We start from the raw sequence: 16,246 nt of genomic DNA, 5'->3' as shown, positions 1-16,246 counted from the left end.
TCCATTTCCGCTCGGCTGCCCGGAGCTCTGTTCTGTGAGCTCGCAATGAGTCATCGAGCCACGGAGCGGGAGGGGAGGACCGAGCCGGCCTGGAGGATAGGGGACATAGAGAGTCAAAGGATGCAGAAAGGGAAGAGAGGAGGGTTGAGGAGGCAGAGTCAGGAGAAAGGTTGGAGAAGGTATGAGCAGAGGGAAGAGATGAAAGGATGGAAGAGGAAAGAGTAGCGGGGGAGAGAGAGCGAAGGTTGGGACGGCGCGATACCATCCGAGTAGGGGCAGTGTGGGAAGTGTTGGATGAGAGCGAGAGGGAAAAGGATACAAGGTAGTGGTCGGAGACTTGGAGGGGAGTTGCAGTGAGGTTAGTGGAAGAACAGCATCTAGTAAAGATGAGGTCGAGCGTAAAATCCTGCCTTTTATTGTCAGAGTGCTGTCGTAACTTCTGACTCTTCAGAGTCGGTCTCTATCGAATCTCACCTAATATATCTAATGATCTTTGATTAACTGGTTAATAATTTGATTTAAATGGTTAATAAAATGTGGCCGGATCATTTTCAATCTGAAAGCGAGTAAACCGTATTCAAAATGTTTTTTTTTTTACTTCAGACCTTTCAGAGGGCAGGTACTCAACATGAAAAAGGGCACCCCCTGCTCAACTCAATTTAAACAAACAATATATCTATTTTATTTTTACTTTCAGAATTGTTAACCATCTCGAAATTCAGAACATAGTCTACTAAATGCCTCTGTAGCATTTTTTAAAATCATTTTCTTTTAGCATAGGCCTATTTAGTTCTGCAACAACACACTAACTCATCACAAATTGAAAGCAAGCTAGTGCCTCCTAAAGACATGATTGACATTGGGAAAAGATGATCAGCTGATCGTTGATGATTGATGTAAATGTGCTAGTTAGCTAGCTTGATTATTTGTTTTTTACTGATTTAGTATTTATCTTCAATGCTGTTAAATAATAACTTCATAATATACATTTTTATTCAATCTTCTAACTCGTGATATGTGGCTTGTGTGGATAATTTAGTATATGGTGGTTAGCTAGATTCTAGACTACCTGTGTTCAGTGATTAACTTGTAAATCGGGAGGTGCTGGAACAAAAACTGAGAGCACCCCCCTCGTGCTCACTTTTTGTTCCCAATTCATGGTGGAGTAGACTATTCTGAATTATTCCATTTCTTACTGAACAGACAGCAGTAACTCTAACTTTTGCAAATGTATTTCAATTTAGGGAGAGGTGGAAATGTACACCATTGTTACCCATAGGAGGGTCATGCTTTTTCAATTTCAGTCAGGGGGAGGGTTTAGTCTTTTTTTCTTTCTTTTTTTTAGTTCAGGTGAGGGTCATGTAATTTGTAATCGATTAAATGTCATATTGTTCAGTGTTTTAGAATTCGTATGATGCCTCTCATCCCTGATTTTCTACTGGGTGTGCAATATCAAGCATGCCTAGTGTGGTCTCAATAAAATGATCCATAGCCTATACTATAGGCCAAGGGTGGGCAAACTTTTTGGCTCGAGGGCCACATCCGGATTTTGAAATTCAACGGAGGGACGCATTTTTTGGGGTTTGTTAAAATCAATTTGCGGGGGCCTCTCGAGTGGTGCAGTGATCTAAGGCACTGCATCGCCATACTTGAGGCTTCACTACAGACCCGGTTTCGATCTCAGGCTGTCTTACAGCTGGCCATGACTGGGAGACCCACGAGGCAGCGCACAATTGGCCCAACGTTGTCCGGGTTAGGAGAGGGTTTGGCAGGCCGAGATTTCCTTGTCCCATTGTGTTCTAGCGACTCCTGTGGCGGGCCGGATGCATGCACGCCAGGTGTACGGTGTTTCCTCTGACACATTGGTACGGCTGGCTTCCGGGTTAAGCGGGCATTGTGTCAAAAAGCAGTGCAGCTTTGCTGGGTCGTGTTTCGGAGAACGCACGGCTCTCGACCTTTGCCTCTCCTGAGTATGTAGGGAGTTGCAGCGATGGGACAATTTGAATACCACAAAAATGGGGAGAAAAAAGGGTGTCTGCTTTAACAAGACTTTTTTTATTTTTGTACTTATGTATTGAATATAGTTTTTGTGTTTTTTTTATTTTTATAAGCCCTTGGGCTTCCAACCACACTTGCACACCGTTTTTTATTTATTTGTTTTTAACTGTATTGTTGTTTATCACTTATTTTCTTCTTGTGCAAATAAATTCAACCTTAACCTTAAACCTATGTGTTAAATAACAAATGGCTTTTTCTCTAAGTCATTGATGATCAGATAATTCAGTTGTAACTGATTCTGTTGCTCAACATTTTTACAGTTGATCGACAACTTTAGCACTGTTCCAAACTTAGACTATCCTCTTTTTTTTACAATAGCTTTAGAAATCTAAATGTCTTTGGTGCTGCAGCATGTACTCCTTCATTGTCATGTTCTGTTGCGGTATTTTTTTTTTAATTGAGCTTTTCTCCAGTCATGGAAAACGACTAGAATTGCAAGAAATGTGTTTATAAAAGGCAAAAGAAATTCGGACTGCAAATAGGATGATACATTCATGCAGTGCTGTTATTATAATGGATATCTTTTCATCCCTACAATTGTCTGCAAATCCACAATCTTCTAGCTACTTTGCTATGTAATGCTTACAACACGAAGAACAGTTTCTAAAATTGCATATCTAAGGCTCTGGCCTGGGTCTCATAAAAGCATCGTAGCACTAAGATACTATTCTGTCCCTTTAGTGTCAGTGGAGTTAAGATGATCTTAGTGCTTCGATGCTTTTGGGAAACCCAGCCATGGTCTATCATAGGCGTGTGGGTAAACGTAGGCATGTACTCTGTTATCCACTTTCTTTGAATTATTATTTTGGGTATAGGGGAGGGTCACTTTTTTTCATGCTTTCAGAGTGGGTCAGGTACAAATATATTTTACTGAAGGGAGGGCCATCCATTTTAATTTCAGGGAGGTCCGATTTTCTCCAGGTATCCCTCATTGTCAATAACGTGCATTCCCTTATCAGGAGTGCTGCAGCACCTCTAGCACCGCTCCCGCTGCTATGATTGTATAAGGAAATGCATGATGAAGTGCTGCTGCACACACATAGGCTATCAGCAATCCAGATCGAAAATTAATGATGATTTGTTATAAATCAAGTGTTATGAAGTGTGAATCAAATGTTATGCTGCTCTGGTATTACTGTTTAAATATAAACTAGTTAGCTTGCGACACACGCTCCACCAGTGACTGCATTTCAAGTCATGCATGTTTGGATACTGGGCGAGCGCAAGCTCCATGAGTGCTGAGCAATTAACCGAAATGTCGGTTATTTTTTGGTTTTTAAACAACTAATTGACCAATGTACGTTTAAATTATTTGAATTCCATTTTGTTCGAGTTTTTTCTGTCAGCTCAATGGGCAGTTTATGTAGAGATAAATCGGATCAAGCCTGAACTATGCAATGTGGTAGGTTTAGTTTCCAACAGGCCAATATTCTACATACATTAGCACAGAAAACATGGTAATTAACTACAATGACAATAATCCATTGCGCACCTGCATACTTGTCCGGTCTGTGTGGAGCACTGAGCTATAATAAGAACCGTGTGGAGCAGACACGGGGTGATTGATACTTGGCATTCAGCTGTCAATAAAGCATGTCTTATTTACTTTGAAGAACTACTAAAATTTTGATTTTTGTCAGACTGCATAGGCAGCAGGTCTATAGAGATGGAATGATAACTTGGAATTAAATCAAATAAAGTAATCAAATAAAACAATTTATTCACTTTACTTTAATAAAATATGGTTAATAAGTGATAAGCAGTAATGGGCATCACTAACATGATATATATATACAGAATATGTCGGTTATTTTTTTTGTTATTTTTAGACATATGTTATTCTATTTTTACTTTTAATTGTATTATTCTGTGTTGTTACGACATTCGACCCACATAATACATAGTGCATTTCATGTCTAAAAAATAAACTGAAATCGAAACCGAACCTACCTCATAAAGCCCTAATCGTTCAGCACTAATCTCCATGCAGGGAACACTGGGAAAAAAAGTCACAACCGGGCTCACATGAGCTCCATTCAAGGCAGACCAACGGTTGGGGTGGAGGTGTGGGGTGGCGAATTTGACGTCATCGCGACGACTAGGTGGAAGTGGGTTCAGAACAACAATGACAAAAACTGTATACAAAAAAATAGAAAATTATACCACCACACAAAATAACACATGGCAAGTGGGAGGGAAAAGGGGCAGGTGTTCTGGCACAGGTAGACCCATATTGTGCACGCGCCTGCAAATCAGTATTGCCAAATAATCTGTAGTCTATGCTTTTGATGCACCAGGTTTATTTTCAGCACTTCAGCACCTGCGTGTATGGACAGCTCCCCTCCCATGTCTATATTTGATGAACGCAAGTAGTGGGATAGAGTGGTCTGTTGAACTGCACTGTAGCTGCAGAACCTATTTCACCAACCTCGGAGACGGACAAGGATTGGACATTGGATCATTTGGGAAACTCCCATGGATATTGACATATACAAAAAGAAAACTGAGTGAAAAATGGATCATCCGAAATGGTGAAATTGTTGTAGGCCTACTTTGGAGAAGAATACGTCATTTGGGGTTTCAATTATTTTTGATACTGCGGTAACTGAAGATAATACATATATTTCATTGGATGACGGTTTAGCTGATCAATTGGAATACACAACGTTGTATCAGAGAGAAAGTGTGCTTTGTGGCGTATTGTGAGGGAATGCGCGAATTCCAAGTGAGTTGAGCGTTAAACAAGGTAAGAGTTAGCATAGTCCTGTAATATATCTCACTGCATGTTGTCATTATGTGGACAGATGACTAGCATACGTAAACGTGCTATAGGATAAATTGGACTAACTGTTGTATAGCCTACATTATAGTGGCATAACAATCAATAAATATCCTAATTTGTTAAAGGACTATATGGTACGAAACAAGCAATAGAATAAAATATGCAATATCCCTGCATATCTACGCGTCTTGTCCAGTTACAACATGAAAACAAACAAATGTCCAAAATATAAAGGCAAAACGTTACAAATATATAGGTCTTAACATAGGTCTTATACTTTATTTGTTTTACCTTCCATTTTCAAAGGTTAGGTTAAAGGTTTTTCCCTCCACTTAAAATTTGTAATCCCATTGACCCATCCATCAGATTGCTGCAGTTTCCGAATCGACCGCGACCTTTTACCTTGCACACGCAAAAGCAGTGACGCCAACCGAAATATGTCTTCCGCATTTAACCCAACCCCGCTGAATCAGATAGGTGCGGGGAGCTGCCTTACAACGTTCACGGCGCCCGGGAGCAGTTGTTGGGGGTTAACTGCCTTGCTCAAGAGTAGAATGGCTTGGGGTTTCGATATAGGATTTATATTACCACCGCTTTGCAGTGACGCCAAAAAATAATTATTGAATGTACACTGTAAACACTGCCCTAGTCCCTAGTGGGCTACTGGTGCATGCTGGGATGATCAATTTACTGCGTGAAACTTGATCCCAATGTCCTTCAGACACCTTCGCGTGCCGGTGCCATTTATTCTTCAGTGGATGGGAGAACAGTCACAGCCACTAAAAATAACTCAGCATTCTATTACATGATTAACACCCATTCAAGACTTCGTTTTGAAAATGTTAACATACTGAGAGGAGACAGAGTGAGGATCAGCGTTGAAAGACTTAGTCAATGAGAGTGAGATTATGAGAGAGAAAGTGTGTGTGTGTGGCATTGGAAAGGCATAATTAATGTTGAATTAATTAAAGTGAGATGGTGAGAGAGACAAAGTGATAGAGAGAGGGAGTGTGTGTGTGGCATAAAGACACACACTTGGTCCAAGGTCATCTAAACTGAAAGGGGGATATGGTTGGGTATTCTACAGTGCTTTAAAAAATAAAGGGAACACTTAAACAACACAATATAACTCCAAGTCAATCACACTTCTGTGAAATCAAACTGTCCACTTAGGAAGCAACACTGATTAACAATAAATGTCACATGCTGTTGTGCAAATGGGTAGACAACAGGTGGAAATTATAGGCAATTCGCAAGACACCCCCAATAAAGGAGTGGTTCTGCAGGTGATAACCACAGACCACTTCTCAGTTCCTATGCTTCCTGGCTGATGTTTTGGTCACTTTTGAATGCTGGCGGTGCTTTCACTCTAGTGGTAGCATGAGACGGAGTCTACAACCCACACAAGTGGCTCAGGTAGTGCAGCTCATCCAGGATGACACATCAATGCGAGCTGTGGCAAGAAGGTTTGCTGTGTCTGTCAGCGTAGTGTCCAGAGAATGGAGGCGCTATCAGGAGACAGGCCAGTACATCAGGAGACGTGGAGGAGGCCGTAGGAGGGCAACAACCCAGCAGCAGGACCGCTACCTCTACCTTTGTGCAAGGAGGAGTAGGAGGAGCACTGCCAGAGCCCTGCAAAATGACCTCCAGCAGGCCACAAATGTGCATGTCTGCTCAAACGGTCAGAAATAGACTCCATGAGGGTGGTATGAGGGCCCGATGTCCACAGGTGGGGGTTGTGCTTACAGCCCAACACCGTGCAGGACGTTTGGCATTTGCCAGAGAACACCAAGATTGGCAAATTCGCCACTGGCACCCTGTGCTCTTCACAGATGAAAGCAGGTTCGCACTGAGCACATGTGACAGACGTGACAATCTGGAGACGCCGTGGAGAACGTTCTGCTGCCTGCACCATCCTCCAGCATGACCGGTTTGGCGGTGGGCCAGTCATGGTGTTGGGTGGCATTTCTTTGGGGGGTTGCCCAGCCCTCCATGTGCTCGCCAGAGGTAGCCTGACTGCCATTAGGTACCAAGATGAGATCCTCAGTACCCTTGTGAGACCATATGCTGGTGCGGTTGGCCCTGGGTTTCTCCTAATGCAAGACAATGCTAGACCTCATGTAGCTGGAGTGTGTCAGCAGTTCCTGCAAGAGGAAGGCATTGATGCTATGGACTGGCCCGCCCGTTCCCCAGACCTGAATCCAATTGAGCACATCTGGGACATCATGTCTCGCTCCATCCACCTATGCCACATTGCACCACAGACTGTCCAGGAGTTGGCGGATGCTTTAGTCCAGGTCTGGGAGGAGATCCCCCAGGAGACCATTCGCCACCTCATCAGGAGCATGCCCAGGCGTTGTAGGGAGGTCATACAGGCACGTGGAGGCCACACACACTACTGAGCCTCATTTTGACTTGTTTTAAGGACATTACATCAAAGTTGGATCAGCCTGTAGTGTGGTTTTCCACTTTAAATTTGAGTGTGACTCTTAATCCAGACTTCCATGGGTTGATAAATTTGATTTCCATTGATAATTTTTGTATGATTTTGTTGTCAACACATTCAACTATGTAAAGAAAAAATAATTTAATAAGAATATTTCATTCATTCAGATCTAGGATGTGTTATTTTAGTGTTCCCTTTATTTTTTGAGCAGTGTATATCAAGGAGACAACAAGAAAGGCTGTCTTTGTGCTGCTACTTTAAGTGCAGTGTTGTGTCAATGTTCTCAGCATCAGTACTGGGGCCATCAGGGATCTGACGGGGCCGAATAGAAACAAGTCATGGTCAAAAGAGGCTGAAATTGACCATTATATCAATCTAATGTGCCTTTCTCTGTTTTACAAACCAAGAACGAACACCATCTCTGCATATGAGTCATTACACATGACAATGCCCTTTGTTAAAAAAATGTATAAACTCCATTCATTCCCAGGGTAGGCTGACAAACTAAATGAGCTAATGGGGAATCCGTGGCACCAGTTGGCTTTTTCGACACATTCTGGTGTGACATTTCTCTCTGGCGGATAGAAGAAGTCTCCCGGTCCCAATGTCCCTGCTGTAGAAACACATGATCTTCTTCTTTAGTATTCACAGGGCAATGTGTTTGGAGAGTGTGTTGACAGCTCTGGAGTGGGGTAAGGTCAGGCTCTGCAGTCCTCTACATCAACTTTCAAGCCAATAGACATCAGGCAGATGGCACATGTAGCCTAAACAACACTGGCTTTTTGTGTTTCCAGGTCCAGTGTCATTCCATCTTACTCTAGGTGAACAGTCCATGTGTTTGAGTACTCAATAATGTTTTGACGATTGTTGATTGGTGGTGTTTAAATCTACTGCACTTGCTAAGAGAAGATGTATAGTCGCTGTGACATACTGTCTGATAATCTTATCTCATTTGATATTATGCTGTAAGATCAAATGAATGATGATGAATGCAGATCATTTATCTGATCATTCTATCATAATCCTATTTCCATCCTTATTACCTCTGATATGTGTGATATACAGTACACGAAGTCCTCCTGGATCAGCCTCTCACTTTGAGGCTTTGTCATTACACTTTTATGTGCAAAGACATCTCACTCCCCCACTATGGTCCATGATGTACTGTACGTCACTGTGCCATTATGAATCACAGTCCACAAACAGTGCACACAATGATGCTATAGGGCACTGATTGCAGTCCTCTGGGGCTAGGACACAACACAGGCCAGGTTATTGTGCTCTGTGTGTGGACTGATTGCATTGGCCATAAAGTGGTATAAAAACAGATCCATCATGGTCAGAGTCAAAGTGGTTATTTACTCATAGGTAGGCCTCTATTACAACCCAATTGGGGTCACAGAATCGGATCAGGTTGGATCACTGTTTTCCAAAGAAATTATTGCAATGCTTCTCACCAACACTACAGCCTCTTTGAAACAGTAGATCTGGTATTGCTTATTAAACATAGGATTTAATGTCTGTTTTTTCAATACAGAGCATTTATCCCAAGTCCAATTCCACACAGAGCCTACATACATGCTATGTACATTTCCTCCCAAACATCTGTTGTGAAAATTACAGTAGCATCAATATGGCCATTTTCCTGGTGTTCAAGACGTCAGATAAATATGTTACACTGGACAAGAGTTTAGCTGACATGCCAAACCTGTGTCTAGCTAACAGAATAGAAGGATATTTGGGAGGCCAACTAGAGCCATAAAAACAGCAGTTATGAGAGAGGAAGATGCAGCGCTGGTGCGATTACTGTGTGAGTTATACCGCAGAGGTTTGTTATTAGCAGAGGAGACTGCCTCGTCTCATTCGTGACAAAACAGTGTGTTGAATACCCATACTTCTCCACTGGCCTTCTGTGTATAGTTGAGCAATAACAGGCAGCGTCATATTCTGATTACCAGGAGATTACAATATGTCACCGTGCAATTCTGTCATTGGGATAATTGTTTATCATCTTGATGCCATTACGCACAAACTGGTTGAATCAACGATGTTTCAACTTAATTTGCCAACGTATTGTGATGTGGAATCTGCGTGTAAAATACATTGGATTTTTAAAAAGTCATCAATTGTGGTTTTGAGGGTGAAATTTCAGCCTCAGGATTATGTCATTATGGTAACCATTTTTAAACATAGACAAACCGTGTGTAAAATATGTTGAATTTGCACCTTTAAAACAACGTCAGATCTTCAACGTTAAGTAATCCACTGTCAGAAAACAACAATAGGCTGGGCAGTACCTCCTACTGGAGAATCTACCCTTTGGTCTCCCATCCAGGGTTTTAAGGTTTTAACCAATCCCAGCCCTGCTTAGCTATGATATTTGTCACTGACTATTACTCATGTGCAATCATGAGAAATATTGTTGGGAAATCTCCACTTAAAACTAAATAGATTCACTGTTGCTATTAAAGCCATTCCAAAGGGTAGGTTTAACAGAGCAAATGAAATGTGACCATACTTTATCACTCATATAACATCAATGATGCTATTTAGGCCTGAAAAGTCCTCAACAGCTATTCTTTCAATTAAACCCAGAATTCAACAAAAAATAGACAATACAAACATAATTTAAGGTGCATTTAAAGTATGATTTCATTTGATTTAGTCCTATTCTTAAACTTTTATTTATTTATTGAGATACAGACATGAATCCAACATATCAATGATTTATTTGTAGACAAACTGGAATTAAAGCCAAACTAAATCAGTGGTACAGATGGAGATATCCAAGCAGAATATAAATCTCCTTCAGATGTTGATATTTGGTTGCATTTACAACCAAAAACAATTCAATACCACTTTTGAAATACAATAAATAGCCTTGTCCACAAGTTAACAAATTAGATGTTGGATTCACGTCTCCAACTCAACCAAAAATATAAGTAAAAGAAATGGATTAAGACAGTGGCTTAGCTTTAACTATCCAAGCAGTATATACATCTCCTTTATATGTTGATATTCGGTTGAGTTGTCAACCAAACAGAATTCAATATTACTTTTGTAATAGAGTAAATAGCCTAAAGTTAAGACTATCTTCCAAACTAATGTAACATTCAACTTAAAATTAGTAATAGGTCCATTGGCACATTTTTAGGTTACTGTAACTATACATTTCTTCTTATGTAATCATATAAAACATGCATGTTCAAGATAGTATGCGTAGGACCTTGCAGGTCAATGGAGATATTCACAATTGCTGTAACAATCTGCACAGAATCTCGAACAGCATTAATGTAATCTCAAAAGCAATACAGGTCATTTGGTTCTGCTATTAGATTAATTAAACACAGTGATAACACATTAAACATTAATGTCTCCCGAGTGGTGCAGCGGTCTAAGGCACTGCATCTCAGTGCAAGACGGTGTCATTACAGTCCCTGGTTCGATTCCAGGCTGTATCACATCCAGCTGTGTTTGAGAGTTCCATAGGGCGGTGCAAAATTGGCCCAGCATCGTCTGGGATAGTCCGTCATTGTAAATAAGAATTTGTTCTTAACTGACTTGCCTAGTTAAATAAAGGCTAAAAAATGTTTTTAATTTTTTTTATTTGAAAACAAAATATCTGACATTGTATTCCCATTTTAACTTTGCTGTGGTTTTAAATGGTTGAAAGTGCAGTGATAGACATTTGGGTGACAATTAAAACCGAAAATCAGACATTGTTTTTCCATTGGAATTTGTTTGTGCTTTTAGATGGTTGAAAGCATAGTGATAACACATTGGCAATTCAACTAACTTTTGGCTGTCTTTTTGAGTGGGTGAATATATGATGTAATCTCATTGATCAACTTCTCAACCAAATATTACCCAATTATCCACGTTGAAATGATGTGGTGTGCCCAGTGGGTACGCTTCTCTCTGATGAGTTGGTTGGTGGACTAAGTGGTGAAATGAAAAACAACCATATTAATGTAGTGTATGCTGTTTCTCAGTCGCATGAGGTCTTATTTTACATGAATAATCACTTATCCTATCAACAGCAATGTAGAATAACTGACGGCACATAAAAACTTTGATGTGTATATGATAATAATGTATGTAACCACGATAAGGATATACATGTTTTACTTTATCTACAGTCATTCATATAAACCTTGTCTTTTCCAACCCAGGATGTCTCGCAACCTGTCCCTCCTGAGGCCTCCATTAGTGGGTGTCACTGGGTCAATGCAACCCGCCCTCTCAAACATGTCCCAGTTTCCCCCTCTGGTTGACTGGGAGGCGCCCACCTTCACCCGAGCCGCCCAATTCCGTGTCAGCGCCACCTTAATCCTCTTCCTATTTGCCGCCTGCAGCAACCTTGCATTATTGGTCAGTGTGTGCCGGGGGCGTGGCCGGCGCCTGGCTTCTCACCTGCGACCACTCATCATGAGCCTGGCCGCCGCCGACCTGATGATGACCTTTGTGGTGATGCCACTGGACGCCATTTGGAACATCACGGTGCAGTGGTATGGTGGGGACGCCATGTGTAAGATGCTATGCTTCCTCAAGCTGTTTGCCATGCACTCGTCAGCCTTCATCCTGGTGGTGGTCAGTCTGGACAGGCACCACGCCATCCTGCACCCGCTGGAATCACTCAACTCCCACCACCGGAACAAGAGGATGCTGGGTCTGGCCTGGGGCCTCAGCGTGCTTCTGGCTTTACCACAGGTGAGTTAAAACCCTGGTAGCCTTATTTACTATAAATAGTGTGGCACTCCAAGAAATTCAAGGTAAATTCCTTAAAGTGAAAGTGATTTTGTTCATTCCTGGTATGTTGTTGAGATGTTGTGTTCATGCCAAGTGCAGCTCTAGCTGTGGGTGAGTCAAGGCACTTAGAAACATATATTTACATTTGAGCAATTTAGCAGATGCTTTTATCCAAAGCTACTTAGAGTAAGTGCATTCGTCTTAAGATAGCTAGGTGAGGGCCTCCCGAGTGGTGCAGCGGTCTAAGGCACTGCATCGCCATGTTGTGGTGTCACTACAGCCTAGGGTTTGATCACCGGCCGTGACCTGGAGTCCCATATGGTGGAGCACAATTGATCCAGCATCGTAGGGTTAGGGGAGGGTTTGGCCGGGGGGGCTTTACTTTGCTCATCGCGCTCTAGTGACTCCTTGTGGTGGGCCGGGAGACCTGCAGGCTGACCTCATCGTCAGTTGAACGGTGTTTCCTCCAACATATTGGTGCAGTTGGCTTCCAGGTTACTGGGGCAGGTGTTAAGAAGCGTCTTTTGGTCAGGTCATGTTACGGAGGACGCATGACTCAACTTTCGCCTCTCCCGAGCCTGGCAGCGATGAGACAAGATCGGAATCACAAAATTTGTAAGAAAAAGGGGGTAAAAATTACATGAATAAATAAAAAAAATAGATAGCTAGGTGAGATAACCACATAAGTACATTTTGCCTCAATACAGATGTTTGTTTTTTGGGTGGGTGGCCAGGGGGGGAGACTAAGATGTCTCATTTAAGATATTCTTTGAAGAGGAAGGGTTTCAGTTGTTTTTGGAAGAGATTCTGTTGTCCTAGCTTTAGGGGGAAGCTCGTTCCACAATTGGGGTGCCAGGACAGAGAAGAGCTTTGACTGGGCTGAGCGGGAGTGTACACATTATCAATCAGATGTTTCAAGTGCCAATTAACACTCTCGACCCAGTGGCTGATGGGAGATGACAGGTGAAAGGATGGCTGAGGTCACCAATTGTGACAGATACTGAATTAATCTGGTCAAGCGTACATCTAATACACACACACATACACACACAGTGACAAACGAGGAGGCATTACCTACGATTCTGTTCCTGCATGGTGTACTGTACTCAACTGTCATCTCAACTGTCATCTGTGCACACATACTGATGGACCTAGATGAGGATTTAATGAATATAGGCTGGGGATCTCCCTGGCTCTTTGGCACGGTGTTCCTTGAATCAAAAACACAATCCTGTCTGCTGTATCAAAAAATGAAATTAAAGATGCCTCACAGTGTGATCTTGAATTTGTTTTGGGCTACAACTTATTCAAATTCACACTGCGGGGCATCTTTTTTTTCCCTGTAAAAAAATAAATAAATATATTACAAGTCATCTGATTTAGAATGTAGCCTAAGGAAACATAAAATGTACAGTACATAATTTACTGTAGTTAGGATTATTCTTAGGTATATTCTTGTGCAGTGTGTAAAATGGTTTCAAAGAGTAATGGCATACTACTGCAGCACAACTTCAAAGTAGTACAGGCTTCTCTACATTGTTTGGATGACTTACTTCAAGCGGTAGGAGAGTGACTGTTTGCTTGAATGGGGGAGAGTGTCAAGGTGTGGGACGGGAGGTTCGGGGGGGGATTTATTAATCTGAGTAGACAAATAAGCCTAATTTGCTGTCAGACTGGCGCCGGGGCTGCTGGGGAGTTTTATCAGTGCACCTGCTGGTAGGCGAGTGATTCACCACAGGGCATGAGCATCTTGAATGTCTTGCCTAAGGCTCTTCCCCTGTAATTTAATTTTCAGGGCTGCAAAGTGCAGAGGGGCACAACAGGATTTACGTATCAGTGCCACACCGTCAGAGATCCCACGTAATCACCGCCCCTATGCAGCAGAGGGGCAAGGACAAGGGGGTAGATAGACAGATAGGGATATGCCTTCTGGAGTCTTCCTGGAAATGAGGAGGCATTTCAGCGAGAAATCTTTAAATTCCTGGCATGCTGATATTAGTTAGTTAATTGTGCCCCCCAGAGTGTGAAATGTGATTATATTCCTGAGAATTAGGAAAGTGCAACATCAGCAGTGGGAGGAGGGAGATGTTGTAAAAGCAAGTATTTAAACACTGAAAACAAACGTTTTATTAATACATGGGGGATTGGAAAACAAGTAAAATTGCATTGTTGCAAAAAGCGAACAACTGTCCCCAACTCAGATTGGATACAATTAGTATAAAATCATAAATCAATTCAGTATTTATATATGTCTGTCATAGTGATTTATGTCCCCAAATCATTTTGAAAGCCATTGCAGAGTATGGATCCACCTTGAAAGTTACTGTGATGCTACTGACCATTGCATTCATTAATCAGAAAATACTTCAGACTTGACTCAGCCACTGCATTTTCTCATTAAACCCCCCATTTCTGGCTAGTGCTCTGGCACAAAATAGCAGCCAAGACCTCAACTGAGTTTTATACTTTGAAGGTAGATTAAATTATCCCCAACATAACCTAAAGTAGTACTGTAGTATCCCAGTGTATACCTGTGTGAAAGGTGCTGCTGTATTTACAGTAGGTGGATTGTCATACATCTTAGATGTTGTGGTTGTTGTTACTCAGTGACTTCCTGTTCCCCAGCTGTTCATCTTCCGGGCCATCAAGGCCGAGGGCGTAGACTTCACCCAGTGTGTGACCCATGGCAGCTTCAAAGAGCGATGGCAGGAGACGGTCTACAACATGTTCTACTTCGTCACTCTCTACGTGTTCCCCCTGCTGGTCATGAGCTTCTGCTACACACACATCCTCATTGAGATCAATCAACAACTCCACAGGAACAAAGGTACAAGCTAGCTATTCCAATCTGGCAACCACAATACTTGCATGGCCAAAATGGCAACCTCAGTAGGCCTATATGCTGTTCCAACATTAATTATACATTAACAATGTTCAGGAGAGATCTGATAGCTACATTGGCTTTAGGAAGCTACTAACCAGTGCCATAATTTTTCAGCTGGCGAGTCCTGCCTGAGACGCAGTGGCACAGACATGATCCCCAAAGCACGAATGAAGACTCTAAAGATGACCATCATCATTGTGATGTCCTTCGTGGTCTGCTGGACACCCTACTACCTCCTGGGTATCTGGTACTGGTTCCAGCCGGAGATGCTGCAGGTCACGCCTGAATACATCCACCACGCCCTGTTTGTCTTCGGCAACCTGAACACATGTTTTGACCCGGTCATCTATGGCTTCTACATGCCCTCATTCCGGGCCGACCTGGCCATGTGCTGGTGCTATAGAAGGGACATTAATATGTCTCCCAGGTCTCTGGACCGCCTGTCCGCCCACCAGGGCCCCCACAGCAGAGAGCAGGACTCTGACGCCCCCGGTGTGGAACAGACCAAAGAGACTGGAGGTGACGGTAGATGACTGGAGCTGACAGTAAGTACATCTGTAAGGTTGGAGGGCTGAGGGAGAGCAGACCTGGAAATGAGCGCTACTAAGGAGTATGTAGACCGACCTACTTATTCTGGGAGGTGAAGACAGTGGCAGGCTTAACAGCACCGTCAAAATGTCTCCCCTCTGATTGTATGCCCATCTTTGACATTTTGAGGACATTGTTGAAGAATGGGAGGAGGCACTTGAGTTGGGGGTCAAGCCCAACCTGAGATGAAAGGGTTGGATGGATAAAGAGACAAAACTATCTTGGAAGCCAAGGGTTGAAGGGTTCAAATCCTTCAGGATTACTTTACCCAGAAAATATATGTCTTCTGGGCCTAATCTACAGCGTTAAGCACCATGGCTAAGGCAGGTCAGAGGTAGACTTGGGAGCCACCCTGGTCTTATGAGCTTACATGAATGGTTCGTTGTTTCCAAGAGGTCCAGAGGGAGGCAGAACAGAACCCACTGGGCTGCAACACGTTTCTGCCAATGTTGGGTATCCAGTTATACAGCAACAGTTAAGCACATGCCATTCTATTTCAATTACTATCATATGGAAATGCAAACTCATTTCAAGCGCCGTTCCACAACTTTCTACGAACCATTAAAACCCTTGGCTGTCCCCTGATATATATATATATATATATATATATATATATATATATATATATATATATATATATATATATATATATATATATACATGCTGCTTGCAGTATGTCACACTGCCTGCTGTCTGCCTACAGCTTGCTTTTTCATGCAATACTGTGTCCTTACAATGC

General features: G+C 42.3%; 1 protein-coding gene across 1 annotated transcript; it reads left to right on the top strand.

Moving 5' to 3' along the window:
* The first annotated feature begins 6,479 nt into the window (after positions 1-6,479).
* On the top strand, positions 6,480-15,917 carry LOC135521278 (gonadotropin-releasing hormone II receptor-like). The gene is made up of 5 exons (XM_064947201.1): positions 6,480-6,502; positions 9,058-9,096; positions 11,459-11,996; positions 14,661-14,862; positions 15,034-15,917. The coding sequence occupies exons 1-5, from the start codon at positions 6,480-6,482 to the stop codon at positions 15,450-15,452; spliced, it is 1,221 nt and encodes a 406-aa protein (XP_064803273.1). The 3' UTR covers positions 15,453-15,917.
* Positions 15,918-16,246: the final 329 nt, after the last annotated feature.

The sequence above is a fragment of the Oncorhynchus masou genome, chromosome 29, assembly GCF_036934945.1.
Source record: "Oncorhynchus masou masou isolate Uvic2021 chromosome 29, UVic_Omas_1.1, whole genome shotgun sequence".
Taxonomy (NCBI): Eukaryota; Metazoa; Chordata; class Actinopteri; order Salmoniformes; family Salmonidae; genus Oncorhynchus; species Oncorhynchus masou.
This window is presented reverse-complemented; position numbering and strand designations above follow the sequence as displayed.

Coding starts and splice junctions, on each gene's coding strand:
- LOC135521278 (XM_064947201.1), top strand. CDS start 6,480: ATGACCTCCAGCAGGCCACAAAT. Junction 9,097..11,458: donor AGCGCTGGTGCGATTACTGT/GTGAGTTATACC, acceptor TTTCCAACCCAG/GATGTCTCGCAACCTGTCCC. Junction 14,863..15,033: donor ACAACTCCACAGGAACAAAG/GTACAAGCTAGC, acceptor ATAATTTTTCAG/CTGGCGAGTCCTGCCTGAGA.